Source organism: Nyctibius grandis, chromosome 10 (genome assembly GCF_013368605.1).
Source record: "Nyctibius grandis isolate bNycGra1 chromosome 10, bNycGra1.pri, whole genome shotgun sequence".
NCBI lineage: Eukaryota > Metazoa > Chordata > Aves > Nyctibiiformes > Nyctibiidae > Nyctibius > Nyctibius grandis.
In genome coordinates this window covers 7,638,161-7,664,929 of record NC_090667.1, presented here as the reverse complement: position 1 = coordinate 7,664,929, position 26,769 = coordinate 7,638,161, and the positions used below count along the sequence as shown (strand labels likewise).

Here is a 26,769-nt window from a genome sequence, read left to right as displayed (position 1 = left end):
GCTGAGTGGTTTTTAACCCCACTCCCAAATGTGGGTCATTTTCTATTATAACTGATGAGACTATCATTCCCATTTAAATCTATTCTACAGGTATCAAACCAAGATTTGTAAGGTTTTATCCCTCAGACTCTCTCAAAGCACTGCATGGAGGAGTAGACGCAAAGGGAATGGCACACACAGCACCATGCCCAAGCCTGGCCTTGGAAACTCGAGCAGAGGGAGTTTAGGATATCTCCATGGGTTATGGTGCCTTCCGAGCAGAGCACCTCACCATGAAACCCTGGCAGTAAAAGATGATTTTTGTACACAGTGCTTTCCTGTTTCTTACAGAGTCATAGAATCATAGAATAGTTTGGGTTGGAAGGGACCTTTAAAGGTCATCTAGTCCAACCTCCTCTCCAGAGTCTTGAGATAAGTGTTTATTCTGGACATTCATTCTTACTAATGAACCTTGGGACCAGAAAATCCAAAACCAGATGAACACACACACACCCAGCAGCATCCACGCACATTGACAACAGCCAGCCTGGTATCTCACAACTCCCCTTGGGACGCAGAGGAGGGCTCGAAAGAGAAAAGCTCGATTAGGCAGCACTGACATTATAAGGCCTCTAGTACAATATTAAATTAGAGGTTTGGTACTCCCTCTAGGACCACATACTGTTATTTGTAATACAGTTGAGCTGCACTTAAAATGAGGACTTGTGAAAGGAACAGACTACCATAAAAAGAATTAATTTTCTGTACTCCAGATCGTAGCTGCAGCACTCAAGTGAGTCCTTTGGAAACGAATAACCGAAAAGCAATAAACCCATTAAAAGAATAAACTTTTACTGCACCAAAAGGGTGAAATAGTGACCTGTCACATGAATGGCTCAGTTAAATGAATACATTTTCTGTTTCGCAACTCAAAGCACATTTCCAAGGGAAATGGATCTTTTTTGAACAAATGCTTCTTTTAGGATTAGGCATGTTGGAACTGCAGCTTGACTTTACAACATGACTGTGTGTTAAGCAGATTTTTACTAGAGCAAAGAAGTTATGGATGTAGTTAGTCAGCAAAAAATTAAAAGAGGATGATCAGAATAGTTAGGCATTAAAGACCAAGAGAGACTACTCTGCATGCAAAATGCTCTGGAGCTGCAGCTTCCAGTCCATGGCAGAGTGATCATGCCTGGTACCCAGTGCTTTGGGTGGAGGCACAGACCCTGTTTAAAGGCGAGTGCCCTATTTCCCAGCGACTCTGTTGCTCTCGTCTGTTCTTTCCCAGTGACAGCTATAGAGTTTGCACCTATGGTAGGTTGCAGCAAGGGCACGTCCAGTTTATTTAAACCTCCGCCCCCTGTTCCCCAAGTTTCACAGCACGGACTGACCACTTTCATGTTCTGCCACAGGGACCTCCACCAGGTTACACAGGTCCTGTGCATCAGCTGTTCCTCCCTTCAGTGTTCTCAGCCTCACTGCTCCAAAAGTACTTAGATAGAAGTCCAAGGGTTTGGTGACAAAACGTTTGGCTTTCCTCCCAGCCTGATGCAGACAGGTCAGACATTCATGATCCACCCTTGCAGATGAAGGTAGAAGGCTCATGCCTTTAAAAACAAACACATTGGATGTTTCTAGGAGCTGCAGTCTTCAGAAAGACATCAAGCAAGGATTGAAAATTAAAATGGCAGAACCAGCAATGGTTAAATGTACCCAAAACACCTTCGTGGTGGTGAGAGGGAAACCTGCCTCACCCACAGCCCCCACAAAAATTCATCTAGTCCCTCCATTCTTCCATAATAACAAGGTTTTATTTACCTAAACAAGGCGTATCCAGATTTTTATGAGCTCTTGTTGCTTTTTAATCCATCACTCCAGGAGTGGCTCTTGCAGGGAATACTTGACACTGAGTGAGAGGCAGCAGTGCCTGGCAAACCCAACTTGCCTATTTTTATGGAGGCTGTGTTTGAGCATCCCTCAGGTGTGCTGCTCCCACAGCCCAGCCAGACACTGCTCTGCCAAGTTTGGCAGATATCGCAGCACTGTCTCTCACTCAGTGTGTGGTTTCTTCTTCTCTCACCACCCAGACGAAGGAGAAACCCGAGGAGAAAGCCATCCTTCCTCCTCACACCGCTTTTGCACTTCACAGTTGTGGCATTGCTGAGCTCTACAGTCTCCATCTTTTTCTTGCTCCGACTGTGGTAAGGCGCAACATTTTTTATTCCATCTTTAATAACGTGGAAACTGGCATTTAATTTTTAACATTAGCTTAAAACCCAGGTGGTTGCTAGGCTTCACACATCAGCAAAATCAATCTCCATTTGGGTCATTTAGGGAGTTCAGGAGTCCGACACTACTGCCTGCAACTAATCCCTTCCACCCCCTCAAAAATTCCTTCCCTCCTCCTCTCTCAAACACCCTTTCAATTTTGCTGGACTAAAGGCAGGGGTAAGGTCAGACAACTGGCCAGGCTCCTGGGGTACTGCAGGGGCCATAAACCAACAGGAATTAAAGCAGGATATATATGCCAGGTTATCAAGCTCGTTTCCCAGCCAGTGCAGTTTAGTGGCCCATGACACATTCCCTTGTGCTTTATCTACAGCTCTCGAATGAAGCTTGCTACTATTCATTTCTGGTCACTAGGACTTTGCAGCTCTTTGGATGACCTGCAGGCTGGTTTGATCCTACCTGCAAAGGCTGTCTTGTCTAGGAAAAAAAAATATTCAGCGTATAAAGGAATAGATAAGAACATATTCCTGCAGAGATGAGTCCCTGAGGTGTTAGGGTCTCATTCACTACCAGCGAGTTCATTGCACCTGTGAGATGCATCTACACCACCTGTGTTTTAAAAACCTACATTAAAGAATAGACTGTTTTTTCTTCTCTTTGGATTTTCTAAAGAGAAGGATCAAGAGGCTGGAATGGAAGAGGGGCGAAAAAAGCCACAAATAGGACCAGTTCCAAGAATATCAGCTACTTGTCAGCTCTGCAAAATAGCTGTTAATTTATAGAGGAGAAGCGTGCGGGTTCTTTCAGAGCCATACGTCAAAGCTTTCTCACTACAATACCTGGCTTTATTTGGCCTTCATATTAGGGACCAAATTGGATTTCTCTGGTTCTGGATAAACTGCACAAGGGTGATGTACATTGTGATTTATTGCTGTAAGTGCTCAAAACGCCTCCCACTAAATTTGTCATGACCTTATCACACTATTAAAACCTGAAGTAAATAAGCGCACTGAGTAAAGGTTAACAACACACCAAATAAAACAAACAGCAGGGATAGGACCTACTCGCTCACATTGCTGGCACGCTCCAGGGAACGACATTGTTGTATGTTCTGGCAGCACAAGCGAAGAGCCCAGAGGATGCGGAGCCGTACAGAGATGGCAGAGATAAGGAGTGGGTTTTAACTCCCCAGAGCAGCCCCCAACCCTGCAGCCCACCAAGCGCGACAGCTTTGCTCATGCTTTGAGAGGACACGTTTTCACCTCCAGAAGCCCCTGGGTCAGGCCCCGTAATGAACAGCATCCCTCTGTCTCCAGCCCAGGCTGGGTGACGAGGACAGCAGCACAGAGGTTCACAGGGCTCCCTCTGCGCAGGGAGCACCTGGGATCAAAGCCCAAGAACCACTGAAAAGCAAGTTTTATTAGTTTGGCCTCTGCATTCAGCCCAATGAGAAAAGTTTTTTTGTTCCAAAGTAAATATTCATTTTGCCTTTCAGGTAAGTGTGAAGTTCTGAAAGTTTCTCCCCAAATGTTAAACTGTTTGAATATAAAATTTAATATTCCAAGCCACATTTTTTTCTGATACACCAGCAAAGGCAAGTCAGGTCATTAGAATCTCCTTCCTTCTTATTCCAACAGCAGCTGTGATAATAAATTCATTATTTTCATAATTGCTCCATCATAATTTGGTAATAGGTTCACATTAATTTAAAAGTCTTACTATGAGACATTATGCAAACAAAATAAGAAACAATTAAAATTAAATTAATCCAAAATCCTACTTACATGACATTACCCAAACAAAATAAGTAATATGTAGCATGAAATTTATCTAACACCCAATTAAAAATTACTTTGAGGCCAAAAAAAAAATATTTTACTTAAAAGCATATGATGTAATTGACTTTTTCTGTGCATTTTTGAAGTGAGAGCAGACAGCCAGTCCCAGGGCTAAAACAAACCAGGAGGCTGGGGAACCACAGAGGCTTCACCCCCTCAAGGCTGGTCCCAGAGCCCAGCAGCAGCCCACCCCAGCCCCCTTCTCTCACCCAGCCTGTCTCACTCTCCCAAATATTTTCCTCTATGAATTCAGCAGTGTTATTACACCAGTCACTCACTTTTGCCAGGGCAGCCAGGACTCCTCAGGAAGCTTCTTCGCAGGCTCCCAATGCCTTCAAGCCTCAGGGTTAAGAAATTCCTCTTCTCTAGCTGCAGGAAAGCACCATGGCCACTGTCTTCTCCCTGCCAGCCCCAGCAGGTATCCACAGCCTCACCTGCGCAGCTTCCCACCCCTGCGGAGCCCGTTACCTCTGCAATGCGGGGCAGCTGTGCAGAGAAGCTCTCAGCCCCTAATCACAAACACCATTTCACCTGGTTTGATGTGGGTCCCTGAGTCTGAAATACTCAGAACCAGAGCATTTCAAGGAGAAAAGGCTTTTAAACAAAAGGTACCTGATGCGCCTCTCGGCTTTGTCCAGGGTTCATGCGCTTTTCTTGCAGAAATCACAGATTACTATTTGTTGCCTAAGGCTTCTGAGATCTTTGTGGCACCATCTACTATCTTGAATCATAAGGTGCTTTGTTGTTTGCTGCTTCAGGGAGCATGTAGCTAAGTCCTGCCTTGGACTGCTCTTTTGAATGTCCCTCCATTAGGTTGTAGCCACTTTTAAATTAAAACCCTCATGATTTTTTGTTTTAAGCGTGTGTCAAACTGTTCGTGCTGGAGAGATACATTTTCTCCACAGCAATGGAACTTCTTGTATTAATGCAAAACAGCCTTTTGTGTAACAAATACATGGTAACCCTAACACTTTTCTATAGTATGTCTCAATAACTAGGTCATATACAGCTTTAAAAAAATGCTATAGATCAGATTCGCATCTGCCATGCCCCACGAGGGGAACTAGGACCTAACAGCATCATTTTACATGAGTAACTTGATCTCAGCATCCAGTTTACATTTGAGAATGTACATCCATGTTCAGAAACATATTAAAGCAAACACTTAACTCCACCTCTGTCGGTTATCTCCCGTCTCTGCCTTCCTGAAGTAAGTCATTAACTGCATTTCATCTGTTCAGTTCCAAAATCCTCAAATTCAGCTACAAAAATGGAACCCCTTTGATCTTAGATTGCCGCTAATTCATAATTGATAACTCAGTCTGGAAGGAAGGGAAAAGCTTCGTCCCCATTAGTCGTTCCACTTAATATGTTCTGGTGCTTCAATTATGCAAAACCCAACTCTCAGGGTCTGACTGCCTTCCAAAATGTGAGTCAATGGGGGAAAGAAAAAACCCAGATCGAATTATTCCAGCTGTAAATCTTTGTAATAGCATAGATGTCACAAGAATGATATCCAACACTGAACAATTCTGTTTGTTTTCCGAGCTGTTGCTTTGTAGAATTCCCAAGGCATCCATTAACGACTTCAGAGAGCTCAGCAGAGAAGGACTCATTCCCCCTACTTATATTTTTTTGGTCAGGTCATTAGGCTGCCTGCTGTAATGACCCTTTTTGGCCCAAGGCACTAAAAGCCTTGAGTAATATATGACCTGGTAAGTGAGTAAGCGAGAAGGAATAATTAACACAAGCCATTTTGCTCTTTATTTTTCAGAAGAGAAACTGTCACATTTTTCTGAAGATGTTTGAATCATAAATGTTAAGAATATGAGCACCGTGAAGAAAACAGTAACGTGCAGACATCACTGGACCAAAGCATGTTTTTCTACCAGGAGAGTTTTTCTACCAGGAGACTGACAGAAGCAGGACTATGCAGCAGGGAACTCAGCTAAAAAGGCACATATGCCTTCATCACATCATATGAATAACCAGCAATCAAAAATATGTTTATGACTGTATCTGTTTTCTGTCACCCAGCAGGTTCTTGGGCTTAAAGAAGAATTATTTTACTTACATTTCTCTTAGACAAAACTGCACAACCACACAGCAAACTCCCAGGAATCAGGGGGAAATTACAGACTGCAATTGCACAGGTGCTGTTCAAACAAGAACTGATTTTAAGCACAGGACGTCCCCCTGAAATCAGGTGGATCACCTATTCAGGACATTTTGGTTCCATAGTCCTCCAGAATTCACCCATATGAGCACAAAAAGAAAAAATGTAGTTTGATTTTCTACTGGTTTGTGTCAAGTGACTGATGGACTTCGTGCTCTAGGAAGATGTGAACTCCATTTGCAAGCTTTCCTGGAGTAAGACCAGGACAAGGTCTCTTTTCTGGAGGTCATCACAGCTTTCCTTTTTCAGCTGCTTATAGGATCTCTGCTCTACCTGTCACTGATTTTCTACAAACTTCATTCTCTTCCACACTTGTCCTCATCTGTCAGACTTGGTCAACAGGTCCTGACACTGCTGGGACATCTGGGAGATACACAGGGTGCAAAGGCATAAGCTTCCTTTCTGCAGTAAATGATGCTAAAGAAAAACACAAATACTTTGCAACAGAAATTCACATCCTCTCTTTTTTTTTCTCTTATGTACAGTGAATTTCCCATAGTGTCAGAATAAAGTCAAAGGCTTAGAGCAAATGGAGGAAACATCTTCACATTGCTTTTATTGCCAGAATATGTCAAAGCCATCACATAAACCTCCTTGCATTTTCTAGTACATTTAAGGGCTAAGCCATTAACCTCTTACAAGGCTAAATCTGTCGAGTTCTCCAGGCTTCCCTTGCTCTGTTCTTACTTCCCTGCCAAAACCCTTTCAGTACTTGGAAATTGCGGGTAGACCATGTCCTTTATAAATAGACAGATGCTACCTGTCCTCACAGACCATCCCCTTTTCCCTCTTTCCTCTTTGCCACATGCTGCAACCTACCTGCTGTTATTTTTGCCCTCCTGACATTCTCACTCCCCCTTAAATTTACCCTTATTTCTCACGAGAAAAATATGCCTCAGCCTTACACAAGTTGATGAGCGCAGTAAGCTGTCAGCTTGCTTCCTTGGGCAGTGTAGCCCCTTCCCCACAGCCCAGGGTAGGGGCCGTCCTGCAGGTGACAGGGGTTCAGAGCTCTGGCTTTGCTGGCAGACTTTGGGAATCCAGTCTCATGGCCAGCAGGCCTGGGACCGTTGATCCAGGGCCAGTTCTTGCCTTACATTTTGCCTCTCCTGTTTTTCTGCACCTTCTCCTGTTGTTTTTATTTTTCACAGACACCTGGCAAAAGAAAAACAACCTTGCACCTCACAGACATTTTAATAATTCATATTGAACTTCAGTTACTGCAACTTTAATAAACAAGCACTTATTAGAATACAATCATTTCTTATTAAGTGGGCAGTTTTTAGGAATGAAATTACAATAATTACCTCTAAGAATATGTATGAATAACCTTCATTCAGTCCTCCTGTTTTTGTTGTTTCGTTCATTTGCATGAAACCCTTCCCCACTGTTCCCCTTGCCTTTGTTTTAGCAGAGACTTTGCTTTTAATTGGACTGAATATTCAGCTGGGTTCAAACCCAAATTTGTATGTAAAATAACTATACATAGCAACCAGCTCATCCTGGAATCCATTAAAAACAAGTGGAATTGAAATGAGATTATTTCAAGACCTCTCTTGCATTCATAGGAAAACAGATTTATTGCACTTGCAGAGAAGCTCTCCCAGGTAAGGGAGATGCAGGCGATAACATTGAGTCCTCCTGGTTTTTCCTCTTGTCCACAAAGCGGAACGATGTGAATTTCCAAGCTAATTTCATACGTGAAAAAGGGCTTGCCATGCACTGATAGCCTGCTATCCACTTCTATGCTGAGACTGATTTTACTTTAAGCACAGTGACATACCAATGTTGTCCGTTTCTGCAGCCTCCTTCCTTCAGCCCTCCCTTGGGATGCTTTGCAGACCCCCAGAAAATTCAGCTTAGCGCTAAATGGAAGCAATGGAGAGTACAGTAGCCTGTACAAACCTAAAATAAACCAGACGTTAAGTGGCAACTACAATAAACACACTTGCAAGAGCCAGGAAAGCAGGTCAAAAAGCTGACTTAAATCTCCAGAGAAGGTAAGCCCAGCAGCCTCAGCATCATGCTGCAAGAGAGGGGTTGACTACATCCCCATCACCCACCCTAGCAAGCACAGCCATCCTCTCACAGGGCTCCAACGAACTTTGGGCTCACCGCATAAAAAGCAGCGTGTTGCCCAAAGGGCAGAACACAGTGCCAAACTGCAGCCTGCTGCCTCAGCTGCCACCCCTCGAGGAGGACATGGGCTGTGTTTTCCTTCCAGGGGAGGTTTTTTATTATTTCTCTCACTTAAAAAATTGCTATTTTCATAAAGAGCATCTTTCCTGCACTGCCACTCACAGCAAGAAAATAGAAAAGTGACCTGGAGACTTTAGGTTTCTCCTTCTAGCACTTGAGAGGGGAAGTTTCCCAGTAAGAAAAAGAAACTCCACCTTAACAAGATAATGAATTGGTTTTGGGGACATGTATGATGGAACTGTTTAATGGAAAAGAACATTGGGGGAGGACAATTTTTACTTTCTCAGCAGGAAAAAATAATACCTTTGTAAGTCAGAGGTACACACCTCGAGGCTGTGGCTGAATTTTTGAAGGGCAAGTCTTTCACTAAGCCTTGCCTTGCTGGTTGCCCTGCAGTTACCTCATACAGCAGTCCCAGAAAAGGCCTTGAAGCCATCATCTTCAAAGGCACAGGCTCTGCTGTGCCTCCTCTGAGACTGTCTGCCTTCCCAGGAAGGATGTACACTTAACTCCAGGGCTACAAACAGAGGCCAGGGTGAAGCAGCAGCATGTTGTCCTGTTTTGGGTAAAGTATGGCCTTTGAAGTTGCTCTTCAAAACAGAACATCTTCCTTTGGACCACAGAGGCATACACAGCTCCAGCTTACCTTACTGGCAAAAGGTCCGTGCTCAGAGAGGCCATGATTAGAGGCCAAATGAAACAGGATAAATTTGTAGTGGTTTTGAGAGCATGTTTTACTGACTGTCACACACCCTTAAGTGTTGAAAGTCTGTTGATCCCAAAAGGTTCAGGCCACTAAACAGAAGTCACAGGAGCCAAGGTGGTTTTCTTTGAAATCTTGCTTCTAGTTGCTTACAACTTTCAGCTCTGAAACTAAACGAGCTGAAGCTTGGCTCTCTGTAGATAAAGCTCTTACATTTGCACCATACCAAAAGAGCTCCCAGAGCTCAGAGTAATTCCTCTGCACCATGCAGATTCCTGGAAGAGTTTATCACTATAAAGCACAGTGGGGTCTTCTGGTGAAAGGCACTAAAGAAGCCAAGTCCCATTTTTTTCTTACAGATTCCACATTTCAAGGTGTGCTTTTTTTTTTCTAAGAGCAAACTGACACGAATCAAACATTAGTGCAGCTCAGTTTTACAGCAGCTCCTTAGCCGATATAAATTAACATAGCTCTGGCCCATATTCCTAATTCATACCTTCTTGCCAAGCCAGGAAGGGCTCTTTGGTGGTGAAACACAACCAAGATGACGACAGTTGAGTATACAAGCCTTGGCTTCAACAACCTTAAGGACTCATCAATTTACCTTCATTTTGATAGTCCTCATTCCAAAACTAGAAGAGGAAAGAGACTTTTATTTCAGTATCCTTGAGTTTGTCCACTCTCCATATGAACTCAAAAGCATTTTACAAGAGCCTGTGACTTGTGTCTTCTTCCAACTCATTTTCCCTGGTGCATTGGCATAGAAAGATGCTGGGCAAATGCAAAAAAAAACCCAACAAAAAATAATGACTATGTTTGGATCTAACCTAGTTTTGGAATCCCTGGGATGCAGGGGAATTTGAACTGGCTACCCAGTTCCAGCTGTGTAAAAAAGCCCTGGCTTCTTGTTAAGCTTATTTATGTACAGATCAAACAGACAGACTTCCAAGTGCTTTCATTTAACTTTGATGCCAAACTTTGATGTCTTCACCATTTACAGTAATCATTTTTATGGGCATTTAATATTATTTTTTAGTCCAAAATGCTACACATAAAAAGACCAACTTCATTTGAAATATGCAGCATTACTGCTATTTGAAAACTCTGCATTTTTAATTCATTTCTTATCAGCAGAGTACTTCTGGGGCAAAGAGAACACGAAGTTTTTAATGCCTTTCAGTTGATTTAAATTCATATTTTATGTTTGTATTCAAAAGAGCTGGCTAATAGAAGGGTGCTGACATTTTTTCACACTCTTTCTCTGGCATCTGTTATATGCAAAGTAATGGTAATTTCTCAAATGTTTGGTGCTTTATTCTATGATGGGTACCAAAAAAATGACATTTCCACACAGTATAATCCACATGGATCATTACTCAAAAGCCCTGTGCCCATGCTGGGGAGGAGAGGTACCCCAACCTCTCAAGATCAAGACTTAGATGGTGATATATCAATCCTTTGCCTTAGATGCAAATGCCTACCTTTGTGTGCTTAAAAGCCCCGACCCCTCAAAATAACAAAGTAGGGGAGCATTTCTCTCCCTAGCTCTGTATTTCCACCCAGCTGTTTTCCAAGAACGTAGAAAGCCAGAGATAAGAGTGAAGCTTTTAATGAAAAGGGGCCTGAATGATTTCTATTGCATTTAATAACCACTTCATCACTGTCACTAGACGAAAGCACTGTATTGGATTCCATAGCTGACAACAGTGGTGAGGTAGAGGATAGTCTTCAATTAGGAAGCTACACCCCTCTCCTAAAACTGATGGGGGACAGTATCTGAAGTTTCACTGCTGAACACTCCAGCTAGCTTTAATCTAGGTAGCTCAGAGGCTGGTAGCAATCTAGTACCAGCAGGATGGAGCTCAGTTTGTATTTATCATTGTATTTATCAGAATTAAGGTCAGAGTGATGCCATGGTCATATTGCCCAGAAACCTTCCAAGCTTCTGTTAAGAAGACAGTACTAGACGACTGCTAAGGAAGCTGGGAATAATTTCCAGTAGGCATCTGCTATCCAGAAACTGGCTGAGTTAACTTAGTACAACTTAAACACTCAGATTTAACCTACAGGATTCACTAAACATCAAGATGAACCCTGGACTTCCAAAACCAAAAATAGCTTTTTAAGTTGAGATTCCTGTCATGCTAGTCCTGCTTAGAGCACAACAACTAACCTTCAGCTCACTGAATCGGGAACATACCTTCAAGCAGGAAGAACTACCACTCTGTTCCTGACATACCTACATATTGTACCAAACATTTTCTTTGTGTTTATAGCCCTAACTTTCCCATGGGCCTGACTACTCTGAGAACGTAATGGGCACAGAAACTGTTTTTTTATGTTCCTTAGTTGAAACTACTGGAGTCAGACTGGACCAGTTGTGCAAACGAGTCAGCAGAAGGTCACCCTCCGCTTATGCAAAGTCCTCACTGAGCATCTCACAAGGAGAATTTTAGAAGTGCTCTGGAAGCATTAACTCTTCTGTCACTTTGGTTAACAGGAAGCAGTTGAACAGCTCAGAGAGGAGTCAGCAGAGATGCAAGCTCTCAACTATCCCTGCTACAGCTGTCACAGTCACAGATGGGATCTACAAATAAAGTCTGGAAAAGGAGGGAACTCAGAGAAGGAACGTAATTACATAGCTGAGTCTCCCACAGCACTGCATTTTTACAGAAAGAATACATTTCTGCCATTATTCAAGAGGATAGAGTACAGGGGAGAAAGTTTTCCTCTCTAGGGCAGATGAAGGAGGAGGAGAGCACTGAGAAGCAATCATTAGTAAAATAATTGGCTGCCTGCTTTGCACAGTTGCCACAAAATGTTTGCACTGTCAGTGCCATGAATGTGTTGGCTTGCCAAGTCACAGCTGTGCCAAGGCACTGTCTACCACTGGGGCTGCTGTTGCATTTCACCTTGTAGGTAGATGATGCACCCCTGGGTCATCGCCCCTATTCCCCTGCTGTCCCAGGCACTGTATCAGGGAAATGTATTATTAGTCTCCTTCTGAAACCTAGAATTTTGGCCCCTATGATGCCTATCAGGAACAAATACAACACCTCAAACCTACTTTTAAGAAATGAAGATACTGTGCTGTCTGATAAAGGATCTGAATTGTTGGGGGTTTTTTTTTGTTTGGCGTTTTTTTTTTAAAGGAGTAATAAGTTGGAAGCTTCTGTGTCAGAAAACAAGAAAAAAGACCTGATGTTTTTTTCCTGCTGTAGATAGAAAGAAATGGTAATGTCTTACGTTCAGGGACAATGATACTGAGTTTATTGCACGGTGCTGGAGTCGGATAGAAGTGTCACTTCATGAAAGTATTTTTGCTTGCTTTTCCCTCTCATTTTCCAACTAACTTTAACAAAGCACACCTTGAAGAAGGAAGGATGCCTTTGTTTCATATCAAAGAAGATGGACATAGAAAAGAACTCCTACGAGACTCAAAAGGGGTTAACTGAGCACAGGCAGTCATTACCAAAATTTCATGAAGAAGTCTCACTTATCAGAGAGAAATCATATTAAAGAAGGATATGGTCTAGGAAGGAAAGACACGCACCACACGGTAACTTATTCATATACTCCATGTGTAAAGAAAGCTTCTAAGAGCACAATGCTGAAAGGTGCTGCAGGCTCCCTGCAAGTTACTGCTGCTCTCAGTTCCGGTGGTGTTGAGGATACTCAGCACACTGCAGGATTTACCTCTAATGGCTATCTGATCCAAAAGCCAAACTGTTAAATGAATAAAATCCCTGCATGCTAGATCAGGACATGATAATCTCTCAGCAACGCAGGCCATCTTCTCAAGTGAATAAATCTAGCATGTGATAGGTAAAACAAACACCTATTAAAAATATAAATCTCTCAACACTAGGAAGAGAAATGCATTCCCAGCACAGACTCTGAAAGCCTTCAAAAAGACAGGCATATCCAGCATCAGAACAGATGGAGAAGATGAACAATAATTGCTTTCCAAGCATCCATCCCCACAAAAGTAGTGAGCATAGGCCCCCAAAAGAGACAGACAATAAAAGCAAAAGAAAAATGAAGAGTATCTTTGAAATTTCTAGGACTTGACTTGATGAGAACAGGTGGGAATCTCTGCTTTGAAATGTATCATGCTAGAGACAATCCCAGACATTTCCAGCTACTTAGCCAATAGTTTAGTTGGTAGTGCCTTGGTCTCAGACAGAAATTTTCACCAACTTTTGTAAGTAAGAGAGGTGTAACTGCACCCGACATCTGACCCTTATTCTTGACTCCAGTCAGCCCAAGGTAAATCCAAGTTCCACATCATTTTGTCCCTACCCTTTGCTGACTTTGGAAATCACCTTCTCCTTCTAAGGGCACCACAGTTCCACTTGTTTCACACTCAAATTTCTCCAGGTATGACTCAGTCAAGAAGGTGCCATTTGTCTTCCCTCATTCAACTGTCTGCAATCACATTTCTACACTGACCTAAGGCCCTGGGCACACTCAGGATGAAACTTAGCACCGTGTTATTTAAAAGAGGTTGTGACAAACAGGAATCTTGGGCGGTTTCTGCAATTCACATGGACAGGGCAGACAAGACATAGCTAGAGCATATGCATGGATATACAATTATAACAGTTTTTCCACTACCATAATATAACTCTATTTAGAAGTCATCCCTGGTGACTGAACCTTTCCAGCTCAAGGTCTGGTATCTCCAGCTTGTCTTTTTCTCACAAGAACCATGTTATATGAACCTCTGTCACAGCACAGACCACTGCCTGTGCTTCAAGCTGAAAGAACACGAACCCAGCCAGGTGGTCTTCAGCCATAATATGAACCCAAGTAAAACCCTGAGCCCAGTCCTGCTGGGAGGACCCTGGCTGTGAACTCAAGACTGCCTTCCCCTGCCTGTGCAGGCAAGTTCTTCTTTAGACAATCCAGTGTTCAGACTCCCTGAATTAGTGAAACATTTCAGGCCCAAAAGAAACAGAAACGGACTTTTTAAGCCAGTGGAGAGAACAAGAACCATAAGGAACAGCTGAAAGCTAAAGCCATGTAAGCTATGATACAGCACATTGAGAAAAAGCATTGAGTTGCTGGAAGGAGAGCTACCAGGTGGCAGGTGTCCCACCTCCATTCTGCACCACACTGGGGTTCAGCTACATCCCTTTTCTGGTGAAAAACTTGTGTCTTTTCTGATTTGCAGCCCTGTTAGAATTTTCCAGTACACCTTGCTGTACTGGAATGATTCAGGGAATTCAAACTCCAGAAGACAGAGGGTAGTAGGACGAGGCTCATTATTAACAATTTAATCAGCCATTTGTGGGGGGTTCTGGGTTTGTGCCAACTCTACCTTCAGAGTTTTAGGATGCACGCTGCGTGAGGGGAAGTAGGACTTCTGTGCACTCTCTCAAGCTGTTCCATTACACCTGATTTATAGCATGACACTACTTGTTCTAGCCCATAACCTTGAGCTTGTAAACTACACCAGAGAAAATTTACTAACTACTGAGTTCATCCTAATGCACTATTGGGAATTTTAAGGGGGGGGGGGGGGGGAAAGAAGGCAAGGAATCGGGGGCATCTAGAAGAGCTGGCTTTGAACAGCAATCCTTTAATGGCCCAGTGCTGTGCACCTCACAGTCCACTCTGTTCTCATTTAATTAAAGTTTTAATTTACATAGCCAGCATACAGTAAGGACCTATGTTTGTCTTGCTCTGAAGGAGATAATCAATAGGAGAGATGTAGACACATTTCACTGCTTATTACCTGCATACATTGACGGAGTTTACCACAATAGCATGTACAAATGCCTTTACTCCACTCCTAGCTAGCCTAAGAGTTTGATTAATAACAGAAGCCAGAAAACTGTTTTGCAGCTTTTCTATTAGAAAAGAAAATTATCATCCATATAACAGAACAATTTCCTAGTGGTAAAGGAGTCCTCATTAGTGTATACAGAAAAGCAATGAGAGCTGGAACACAGGTGCCACAGGTACTTACTGCAATTCTGATAAGCAACCTAAAAAGGACCTGGGAGTTGCATGAACATCAGGGTGAACATGAGCCAACAACATGCTCTCATCACAGATGCAGCAGACGGCATACTTGGCTCCATTAAAAGCGTGGCCAGCAGACAAAGGGAAGTTATCTCCCTCTCATCAGTGCTGGTGAAGCTGTACCTGGAGTCTGGTTTTAGGTCCCCCACTGCGACAGAGATGGGGAAACTGGAGAGGGTACAGCACAAGGGCTAAAGAACTACATTTATCAGAGCTTGAAGCCGAGCTTGTTCATCCTGCCAAAAAGGTGGTTAGCAGAGTGATCTGATAGCAACAGGAGAGTTACAACGCATTACAGCCAACCACTTCGTGGTAGCACCAGGCAACAGAACAAAGGACAAGGACAACAAAGTACAGCTTGGGAGGCTCAGGGAGTAAAGCTGGGGCTTTACAAGAAGCTTTCACAGGGAGAGTAGCATAGCATTAGTACAAGCTACCAGAGAGGTGGCTGGATTTCCAATATTGTTAGACAATGACACAGGTGACTTGCTGTAGCATTGACAATGGTCCCAACTCCAAGTTAATTTAAAATAAAGATTCCACATGAATATAAATACGGTTTAAGCCTCCATGTCATTATTTTTGGAGGAAAGGGAGTGAATCCAGGTTCATATATGACAAAATTAATTTTACCACACAAAACTTGATGACTGTACTACTGTGCGATACACAGAAGTAGCATGCACAGATGTGGTAGTTATTCAGATGCTCTGCCCCACATTTTGTCTTTAGTTTCAAGAACGCTCTGTTCAAGTGTATTACATAGACACTCAGATTAATTTCCTCAGCTAATACTCTGAGGTGGATGCCTAATTTGCCCAATGTAAAGTTACACTCTCCTTGGCTCGTTCTCTTCAATGGCAGCCTGCCCTCTGTATTAGCGTACAACTTCCTTGAAACAAGAAGAGAGTGTTGATGTTACAGAGCAAATATAAAATCAGCTCTGCATTTCCTGACTACTCCCAAGAGATATCTTGCTCCTTACTTCAGTCTAAGTACTCAAAAGTCAGTTCCTGAAACTTTCCCCTCCTTTCAAGTTCTTTTCCCTAGGTAAGGCTTCAGCAAACAGTAACTTGTGTGATTATTATTGCTATTACAGTCTCTTATTTTGTTTAATTAGTAATTATTTTAAATTACATGGCTGAAGTGCAGCTGGATAGATGTCATTCAGCAATAAAGGCTTGTTCTTTGAAAAGCTAGAAATAGGGGCATTTTCATCAGGACTATAGCTCATATGGTGAAGAAGGTCACACTGTTTCTACGGTTCATTGAGAATATTAGGAGTAACCTTATTTCTATTTAAAGGAAAATTCTGTTTGCAAATTACTTTCTAGCATCCCACTGGTGGATTTTCATAGGGACTGGCAGAAAGCAAACATTGATTCTTGTTGTTCTTTCACTCCAGCGACTGAAGGATTTCCCAAGCATCTCTGCAATGTGGAGGTGGCAGTACGGTTACACACCTCCCATCTGTGCAAAGAGGGGTAATTAGAATATTCTCACTGCATGACCTTGGTCTAATCAAGTTCATGCCAGGTGCAGCAACGGAGCTGAAGCACTGGGCAGAACATGCCTGTCGGTGCCCAGGTACCACCCAAGTCCTGACACTGTCCATCTCACCACAGCATTTTCCAGTACAGACCTCACCAGAACCAGGGATCTCTTAACTGTCCAGTCATTGTCTATCACACTCACACGTATCTTCTATGTCTTTAAAAAGGCTGATGATCACTTTATAACCATATTCATGAGTCTTTCCTAACTCTACCTTTGATGAAGTACCTCCTCAATAACTGCCCAAGAGTTTTAAAAGGGGAAAAAAAAACCCCACATCCAAAAAGACATCAGGCTGTCTGACAAAAGTACTTCAACTTTCTCACTGAATACTTTAAAATGTTTATGAATAAGCCCAACAGAAGGTTTTTAAGTTTTCCTCAATTAAGTCTCACAGTGCTGAGCACAGCTCACAGTTCTGCTCTCTTCAGATCTCCCTGAAGCCTTACTACACCTTCACGCATACTTGCTCCTTCTCCAATTTCTGTAACATCAGCACACACATACACAAGTGGTGAGTTTACAGTGCCCCCAGATGTTACTAATAAAATTAGCATGAAGTAGAAGCCTAGGTGCCTCTCCCCCTCCCTTCAGGTGATGGCTCATTTAAGAATGTTCTCTTATTGGAGGTCATGGTAATAAATTATCATCTTCTGCTACAAACTTGTTGCAGTTAGCATGGAATTTTCTGTCTGAATCCATATCAAATACCTAGCTGAAGTGTAGATGTACTAATTACCAAGAAAGCACAGCAGAATCAAAACTGCCAAATTTTATTTATATATAGAACTCAACAGCATAAAGCTTTATCACTAGATCTTACTGACTTTTAAAATGGTTCAGGCTGGTTCCACCACCAATGTTCTGATGCACCTACCACAGAAACCACTTCACTCTTGCCATCCTACCAATGAAAGGCACAGATCAAGCCAGTCCAAGCCCCTTATCTCACCAAATCTCCAGTCACTGTACTGTTTCAGCCGTGGCTGTGGAGCTTTCTTAGCCAACACCGTAAGGATCCACTATGGGTTATGCATCTTTAAAGGCATCAGAACAAGGTACTAAGGAATAAAAGTGACACACAAAAGCATGTCAAAAAAGTCTTCCCACTTACTGTTTCGAGAAAGAAAGCAAGAGTGACAAGCAACCACCTTATTTTTTGACTGAAAAATTTTAAAAGCCTAGGTCTGTTTGTTTAAAGGAGTGTCAGGGCCACTTCACAAAGAAGCTGGAAAAGACACCAATCACATTCTCATTTCTCTCCCAGTCTGCAGATGCATAACTAGAGCAATGATACCTGTAAGGATACATCCTTGTCTGGAGGTCCAGAAGGGATCTGAAGGGAAAGCTACAGCATGCAGGAGAAACAGGTACTGGAATAACGTATCTGGAAGCCAAGTTTTACATGTTTAGATGACAAGTGCTTATTAAGCTTGGATTATTTTGCGATTCCTTAGTATTCTCACAGATCACTGATCCCAAAAAAGATTAAGTCATTCAAGTTTGCTACAACTTGCAAGAGATTCAGTATGACAAAAGAGTTTAAGGGCAGCCAGCAGAGCAAAGCACAGCTGTTTGTCACAGCACACCAGAAACAGTTCTTCAAACACATGTCAGGGACTACAGAGATAGAGAGCTTTATCAGGCACCTACCTTTCAGACAAAAGTTACTAAATCATGGCTTTAAAGCAAGTAATGCATCTGTAAAGGCACTGCAGAAAAGCAGACTGCAAATAAGCACTCATTAATTGTATTCAGCTATGCATGTACTTGTGTAACTTCACAATCCCCTAACGCTCTTTAAGATCATGAGACCCTTTCTTTGGTAAGCAAAAGAAACAGCTGTATGCCACCTTCATTAAGACAAAGATAATTTGTTTCCTTATAGGAATTGTCCCTTTACCATCATTCAAGTACTGATCAAAGTTAACACATGTAAGAAAGGCTACCACTAGTTGCTGTGGTGAAGATCAAATAAGGTAAGCAATCTAGCTCCCATTCTAATCTTCCCAGAATGGAAGAGAGAGGTCTAAATGTTTGCCATTTGCATAAACAAGCAGCTACTCATTCTCCTTTTATGCTGATGTTTGTGATCTCTGGCCATCCGAGTTGAAAGCTTGACTGGGTGAAATGATATTCCCCCTACTGACCTCACTCTTCTTCTCTTCAAAGTAATGATAAAAATGGGATTGTTTTCAGAGAATTGAAAGCCTGATTTGTATATGCAATAAGCCATTCCATATTAAATCCATTGAGCATTTTACTTGCCTCAACATTAGAAAACCAATTTGTTTCCAGAGAGTGCAGAATTATTAGTTGACTCTTCACCAAGACAAGCTTTTCTCCACATTGTGCCTGTTACCCATACAGAGAACAGTCTGAACTCCATGCACATATCAGACTATTAATGCCATGGTCAGAATCAAGAACAGAGTTTCAACATGCTGTAAGTTTTCACTGCCACTTCCCTCTCTGACAAACCAAACATTGCCACCTACTGACTCAAAAGTTCAAAACCTGAACTTGAAATGATTTTTTCATTCCCCACTCCCAGACACAAATATCTAAGATGCACAACAGAGGCTGTAAGGAAAGAGTGTTACAGCCCAGATAAAGAAACCATAAATTGATGCCTGATAATCTCAACTATTATACTTGCTTGTTTTGTTCCACCACTGTAGCTACTTTAAGATGTCAAAGTTCAGTAATTTTAGTCCAAGTCTTGATCTTGCAATGTGACTGGCAAGCATATATTTTTACAATAAAAGACCCAACCATACATAATAAAGAGACAGCTGCACAAATCTGAGGACAACACAGTTCCTTACAAGCTTTATAACAGCACTGTATGTTCTAGATTTGATAGTCCAGGGCAGAGCTTGAATGCCGTGGTCCAAGTAACTCAGAAAAAGAAACATCTGTTGCTGCTTTTCCAAGATTTTTCAATACCTATGGCTTGACAAATAAGAAAAGCAGCTTACAATCATTCTTCCATCGTCCAGCTCCAGCAGCACCAAAGATATAACTAAAACATGATCTTAATTATTCTTTTATATAATTACATTGTCAAACAAGAAATACCTATATAGTCACAAAAGTTTGTCACAGTGTATTAACAAGGGTTCTACTTCGCAGCTGCTGCACATATTCTTTTGCTTGATCAAAACCAGTCCTTGGTGGCTCTGGAGGAGGAGGAGGACCTTCCACCAGCTTCACAAAGTAATGGCACCTGTTGATTTTCATGATGCCAAACATGCCTTTGCCATGGTAACGAATCCGCTTCACGTAGCGGCCTCTGCCCGTCGCTGACGCAGCTGAAGAAAAAAGGCGGGCGGGGGGAGAGAAGACTATTCAGACAAGAATAAACTACTACACATCTGCAACTGAACAGTCTTGCCAATGTATTTTTCATGACTGCATATGAAAAGTTAATTCTGATATTCTTTCCTCCATCTTTCCTCTATTACATTTAGCAGATTACTGCTATAGAGGAACTCTTCAGGAGCACCAAAAAGGTGAATTTAGAAAGCATGCATGCAAAGATAAATATGTAGTAAAGGACAAATCCAAAGGAAGTTACACTGAGCACTTATTAGATTATATAGCTCTTCTAAAGGTGGTATTAATTCCATTGCTTTTCAGTAGTTTGTCTCATGAATGCCTGGAGAAGTCTTACAGACTTCATTTTCCCTCCTTTCTCCCTTTATTGCATTCATCATGGGTACTTTCATTATCTACACATCCAGTCCTGCACTAGCAGATAAACCTTCTTATGGCAGAGGCCTGGAAGGCTCAAAGAATTCTAATCAAATCTGCTCTACAATCCCGGTTACTTTAAGCTTATGAGGTCAGTTTAATAACATTTATACCATATCTGGCAAAATGGGAATTTTTTCTTTGGGCCTAAAACCACCTACAAGTAAACATTTCTCCAGCTGTTTTCTAGGCAAGAAAGCGCTGTAGTTATTACAAGCTTATTCTGTAATCACCTATAACAAAGCCTTTTTATTAAGAAGTCTACTGTCAATATTCATTTACTTTTATACTGTTTCTAACAGAAGTTCAGATTCCAGTCCTGCAAATCTCATAGTACTAGCCATGGACAAAGCCTCCAGCATCTATGTTCACTGGCAGCATTAAAAACTAATTAACAGTTTGCTTCTTGTTGTCTAGTCTTTCATAATCATGTCAAGCACCTTCCTCTTCAGGACTTTGCTTTCACACAGGGAGCAGAAATTCCACTCTCAGATGAATGTATCTTAAAAACAATGCATCTAGCAGATGCCAGAAAAACACCAGTCAGACACTAACTATAACAAACCGATGGCTGAAGGCTCAACAACCACACTAACTTCAGTTGTGACGCAAGTCAGAAGCACGTGCCTTTCATGTTTTGGTAAAGATAAGCTACTAGAAACTGTTCTCTATTCATTTCTGCTGATTTGAAGCAAGAAAACCATATTAAGGATAACATTTTTTTGTAGGGTAGGATGACATTTTTCTGCAGTAAAGTAACAACAAAAAAAGTACCTATATGTAAATTTGATTTGAATTCCACATTGTGATTTCTTACTGCCATTTCCTGAGCTTCTAACAGAACCTGTAACAAAAGGGAAAGAAATGGAAATACTGAGTAGGAATTGAAACAATGCTATTTCTTATCTCTAGATAACATGGAAGAAATTGCTAGTTTAAGTCAGTTATAGAAAAAGTATTCTATAGAGATCAAAACTGCTAAAAAAAAGACATCCTGTACATAAGTATGTTCTTTGCATACAGACTGAAAAGCTTCAGGACAACTTTATTACATTTTTTGGGGAGGAAAGGGAGTGGAAAAGATGATTCCCACCAGCATTTGTCAGCGTTCCATCCATAAACCTTTGTCTAATTAGACATCAGACTAGAAACAAATTCCAAGATGGGCAAAATGAACTTAGGCCATTCAATACTTTCAGCTAATACAGGATACTTCTTTGTCATTATTATGCCAGAAATCAATGCTTCGGCCAAGAAAATGAGAAATTTGAGACTCCTAACAACTACAGTGTATGAAAAGCTTTCATGCCTTTACAGAACTCAGTCCTTTCCCTGATGATATCCTTCATCTCTTACAACTTTACAAACCAAACCACACAGAAGCAGCAATTAGTGACAAGGATTCTGCATTATTTACCATGACCTTAACAGCAAGCATTGCCAGAGAGGGTACCCACATGTAATTTATTATCATTACAAGTTAAAACAGCCAGCACAAGTGCCCTCAGCATATTCGCAAGTCACAAAATCCCATGACTGCTACAAAAATACGTTGTTTGAATGTGCTCCCAACAGGCTTAATAGAAACAGAAAACCACACAAATAGAAACATCTCCAAACTTCTGGTGACAGGTATTGATTTTAAAGTTTTTTTGAAACTAGGAGTGTTAAAGAATACTACTACATACCTCTTTGATCACCTTTGCTCCCTTTTTATCATTAAATTCCAACTGAGCAAGAGCCTGATCAATGGACATTCCTTTTATCTGCAATCAAAGTGTTAATGTTAACTTCTGCAATTACAAAATTTCCCTTCTCTTGTTTAGAAGACAGTATTTAAATTATTTTGCCACTATAAAGAGCAAATCAAAAGACTTTAAGTTTCCTTAATTACCATTTCTTCAACGTAGTATCTTACATACAGAACTTCTGAGCTAAACATTGAATAAATCTTGATAAAACATCCATTTTTTTCTTAAAGAGAAAAACAGCCCATTATTATCCTTCAAAGTTCCCCTTGCCATCTACTACTAGGCAGAAACCAACACGAAAATGCTTCCACAGTGCATAATCTGCATATGATCCTGGGTACACATTTGAGAGCACGCTAGGATAAAGCGGCTAAACCAAACTACAAACAACTGTTCGCCTGCACAGATGCCTGCTCTTCCCCAGGACTCTATTATGAAGTTGCTGGTTAGACTGTGATTGAACTAAGCTGTTAAGGCAGACACAGCAGTTAAATTTTGCATTCTAACAAATACATTACAAAGTACTTTTTGCTTACCAGTTTTGCCAGATACCACATCTTATCATTGCTGTATTTTATTTCCCTCCGACAATGATATATTTCCTAGGTGCAAAAAAAAGTTAAGAGCAGTAATTTCGCTGTGAAAACAAGAACGAAGCATACATGTCTGCTCCACAATCTGTTTCCTTACTAGGAATAAAATAAATATGACTCCCTCTCCTATACCATAAACATACCAAATCAGGCATACCTTTGACATTTGAAATTGAAAGAATTATAAAAAAGTAGCTAGCACATAGAAAATTTTAATACAATCTTATAAGAATTAGTTTATAAACAGTAAGTCCCCGAAAAGGATAATCAGAAGATTTTTTTCATCATCTTTTCCTTTCCTCCTCCCCACCTTTTGAAGCAGTCTGAGATTGACATGCCCATTCAGTCTGAAAAACATTGCTGTCAAATCAACTTACTGGGATAGCAACTACACAATATTACCAGAATGAACTTAATTAACTCTTCAAAAGTGAAGAGGGTTTCAAGTTTGATTGGCATGAAGAGTTGCCTCCAAAGACCCATTTAACATTATTACTATACCAATAGGGACCAAAACTAGCTAGTGAAATTTCACATCAATACAAATTTGTAAGAGATAGCATTCTTTTTGAACAGGTAAAAAACTGCTTTAATAAGTGAGCAGGTCGATAACTGCATTTTCAGATACACTGCATTAGTCAGCACAGTACACAGCACTTATTTCTATGTCCTAGGCCGTAAAATGGAATTCCAAAATATTAGTTCTTGAGAGAAAGAAAATACCAAAGAATTCACCCAAAATTCTCCCAGTTGTGGTGTAGAGAAAGCAGCATTGATTAGTCCCTTCAGTGATCAAATACACAACACTTTGTTTTCATGTGCAACTTAATTTAAGAGGCTTCCTTCCACTATCAGACCTCAGAGAATCTATAATGCAGAGAAATTAAGAAGTGAAAAGTGTGTGCACTCTATTGTACATATATCAAAGAGGCACCATACTTCCACTACTCAAGTACAGTTACATTTATATCTCTGTGCACAGAAGCAACAACACAGTCACATTCTTCTCTAGTTATTTACTGTCAGTACAAACCGAACAAGTTTATATTGAGGTGCTAACTTCTTGGTAACTTCTGTAACTTGGTAACCTCTACCTCCTTGTACTTCAGAGACTTCTACAAAGAGAGGATGGTACCTTTGCAGTTTGCATCATGTATTAGGTAGGCGATGAGCTGCAAGCAACTTGAAGCTCCAATATAATTTAAAAATGGAAAACATTTCAAGTGATGTTAACTTTTACAATATAAATATGCCAAACTGACTAAAATCTTAAACAACACATGAATTTAGCTATCAAACTAGTGCCTTGTGGAGTCACCCAGAGTCGGTGACAATCTGTTCAGAAATTGCTAAACAAACAGGTACGGAAATTCACGGGTGTATCCTTACAGCTGGTCTGCGAGGTTCTCCAGGCAGCTGCGGAGGATAAACAATCCTGTTCTTTTTCTCCCACTTCCCAAATTTCTGCAGAGATGTGCTTGTGTGGATGCACGACAGAGGAAAAAGGCTACCCGATGCTAGCCACCTGCAAGACAAGACCACAGCCTTTGCTGCTGAACACAAGAGTTCTTTGTCCCTGCTCAGTTTATCTGGAAAATTGTGCACTTACCTGTCTTGTTAAAGAGAACTGATACATTTCACTACTCACAAAATAAAACTGTTCAAGTCCTCTATAGTTTACATTGAGAGGGCTTTTTAATTCAACAAGAAGCCTCAGGCTTCCTAAAGCAAACCATGACCCATAAGTGACATTGGTATAGCATGAGATTCCACGTTAAGCGTCCCCAGATCATCACACAGACACACAGTCACCTCTTTGTTTTTATCTGGAGTTCATTACTCACACAAACAATCTAGATCTTTTCCAAGACTAGCCAATACTTAATTTTCACCAGCAACATCTTTAGCAGTAAAAATTTCTAGTTTTTTAAAGGGACCGAGTATCAACAAAGCCTTGGAAGTTCATAAACATTCTGAAATTTGAAGGGAGAGATACTCTATGCTACTTTCAAAATGCAATCAAGTCAATATAAGACTGCTGATAGCAAAAAAATCTCTAGTTTTCAGTCAGTTCGCTCACTTCAGATTCAGAAAAACCAAGCTACATTTTGCCCCCTGCTGACTAGATAAAGCAGTGCTGGGCAGCCACTAGTAATGACAAGAAACAGACGAGTTCAAGACCAGATATTGCGAGTTTTACTAAGGCGTGAGCAGCTTTGTGTGGGTAGCCAAACTGTGCAAAGGATTTTAAAAACGACCAGCAAACAGAACATGTTGATTAGTTTCAAGAGGGCATTGTACACCTTAAAGCTTTCACATCCTATCAGTAAGTGGTAGCATAATATACTGGGTAGCATAATATAATAGGTGCAAGCTGGAACACAGGAGGTTCCACTTAAATATGAGGAAAAACTTCTTTACGGTGAGGGTGACCGAACACTGGAACAGGCTGCCCAGAGAGGTTGTGGAGTCTCCTTCTCTGGAGACATTCAAAACCCGCCTGGACGCGTTCCTGTGTGATATGGTCTAGGCAATCCTGCTCCGGCAGGAGGATTGGACTAGATGATCTTTCGAGGTCCCTTCCAATCCCTAACATTCTGTGATTCTGTGATACAAATTTAAATGTTATGGGATATTTTTTCAGATATTTACCAAAACTGGTTTATTTTCTTAATACGTAAAAATTTCACTCATCAAGACAACAATTCATCACCACCAGACATAATATCATCGATTAATACAGGAAAATATTTGACAAGCACATGGATATCACTTTGCAATTTAACAACTTCAGCAGTAATGATCTAAGTGTTGTCCTTCTGGTATCAGCAGAACACATTAATACATTTGACAAACTAAGGAATCTTGCATTCCCTCTGTCTTAAGGTAATCCAACCTCATGCGAAGGGCAACTCCATTTATCATAAATTTAGGAGAAGAAAGAGAACACAAACACATTTTAAACAAAAGAAAATATGACAAGCAACAGAGAAAAGTACATTGCACATGGTAAGTAAGGGAAACAGGAAAGAAAAAAAGCTGGTCACCTTTCCAGGAAGAATCAAGCATGAACAGCAAGTGGGAGACATACAGACTAGAAGAACTGAGTAAAACAAACAATTAGCACATAACTCTGTTCAACTGCAAGACAATAAGCAAAGCACAGGCAAGGTAAGCCTATTTCTTCTTCCTTCAGTAACACAGGTCTCTGTAATTTACCTCCACCGGCTCTAGTAGAGACCAAAGCTCTGCACTTTTGAGAATCCACATCACCCCTTTCTTCTGAAGTCAGGGATACAGTCAGCAGCCACCAATGCTCCCCCAGCACAACTCTACCATTCCTCCAGACTGAAGGGAGAGGCCAGCAACTACAAAAAAGCAAGGACTAGGGAGAGTGCAGAGGGGAGCAACAGGTACTATGTTACTGTGACCTACACCATAAAGCCAAAGGAAATCCGGATGCCTGACAGAAAGAGGCTAGGAAAGAAAGTCATCTCCATCACGCCACAATCGCCAAGAAAGACACTACAGAGACAGGGAGCGACCTGTTCCCCACAGCTCCGAGGCAGGGTGAGAAACCAGCAAGAAGGCCAAGCCGGGCCCCCCGGGGAGCCTCCAGCCCCGGGGACCCCCTGAGCGAGCCGGCCTAAGCCCCACTGCCCAAGGCGCCGGAGGAACGGGCCTGCCCAGGGTCACGGCAGAGCCACTCACCTCTCCGGCCGCGCCCAGCCGAGGAGACCGCACGCCCAGGCACTACCTGAAAGGAAGCAGCACAGTGAGCAAGGAATAAGCAGGCGAGACCCTCCAAAACCACCGCCCCGCTCCGTCCCCTCACACTCACCCGCGCTGACCGCCCACCGCGCCGCCATCTTCCCGCCTCGCTTCACGGCAGGCGCTCTCGGCGCACGCGCAGCGAGGCGCCTTCTTTGCGACGGCGTGTGCGGCGCTTGGCGGCAGC

The 26,769-nt window shown here is 41.8% G+C and overlaps 1 protein-coding gene across 1 annotated transcript; it reads right to left on the bottom strand.

Moving 5' to 3' along the window:
- Positions 1 to 7,437: 7,437 nt before the first annotated feature.
- MRPL22 (mitochondrial ribosomal protein L22) lies at positions 7,438 to 26,715 on the bottom strand. Its single transcript, XM_068408602.1, has 7 exons — positions 26,653 to 26,715; positions 26,523 to 26,568; positions 24,201 to 24,336; positions 22,755 to 22,820; positions 22,156 to 22,233; positions 21,242 to 21,311; positions 7,438 to 20,025 (listed from the first exon to the last, which is right to left on the bottom strand). The coding sequence occupies exons 1-7, from the start codon at positions 26,678 to 26,680 to the stop codon at positions 19,814 to 19,816; spliced, it is 636 nt and encodes a 211-aa protein (XP_068264703.1). The 5' UTR covers positions 26,681 to 26,715; the 3' UTR covers positions 7,438 to 19,813.
- Positions 26,716 to 26,769: the final 54 nt, after the last annotated feature.

Excerpts from the sequence above, each read along its gene's own strand:
- MRPL22 (XM_068408602.1), bottom strand. The coding sequence starts at position 26,680 with ATGGCGGCGCGGTGGGCGGTCAGCGCGG. Across the intron at positions 26,569-26,652 it reads GCGGTGGGCGGTCAGCGCGG|GTAGTGCCTGGGCGTGCGGT; the intron begins GTGAGTGTGAGG and ends GCTTCCTTTCAG. Across the intron at positions 22,821-24,200 it reads GAGAACCTCGCAGACCAGCT|GAAATATATCATTGTCGGAG; the intron begins GTAAGGATACAC and ends TTTTGCACCTAG.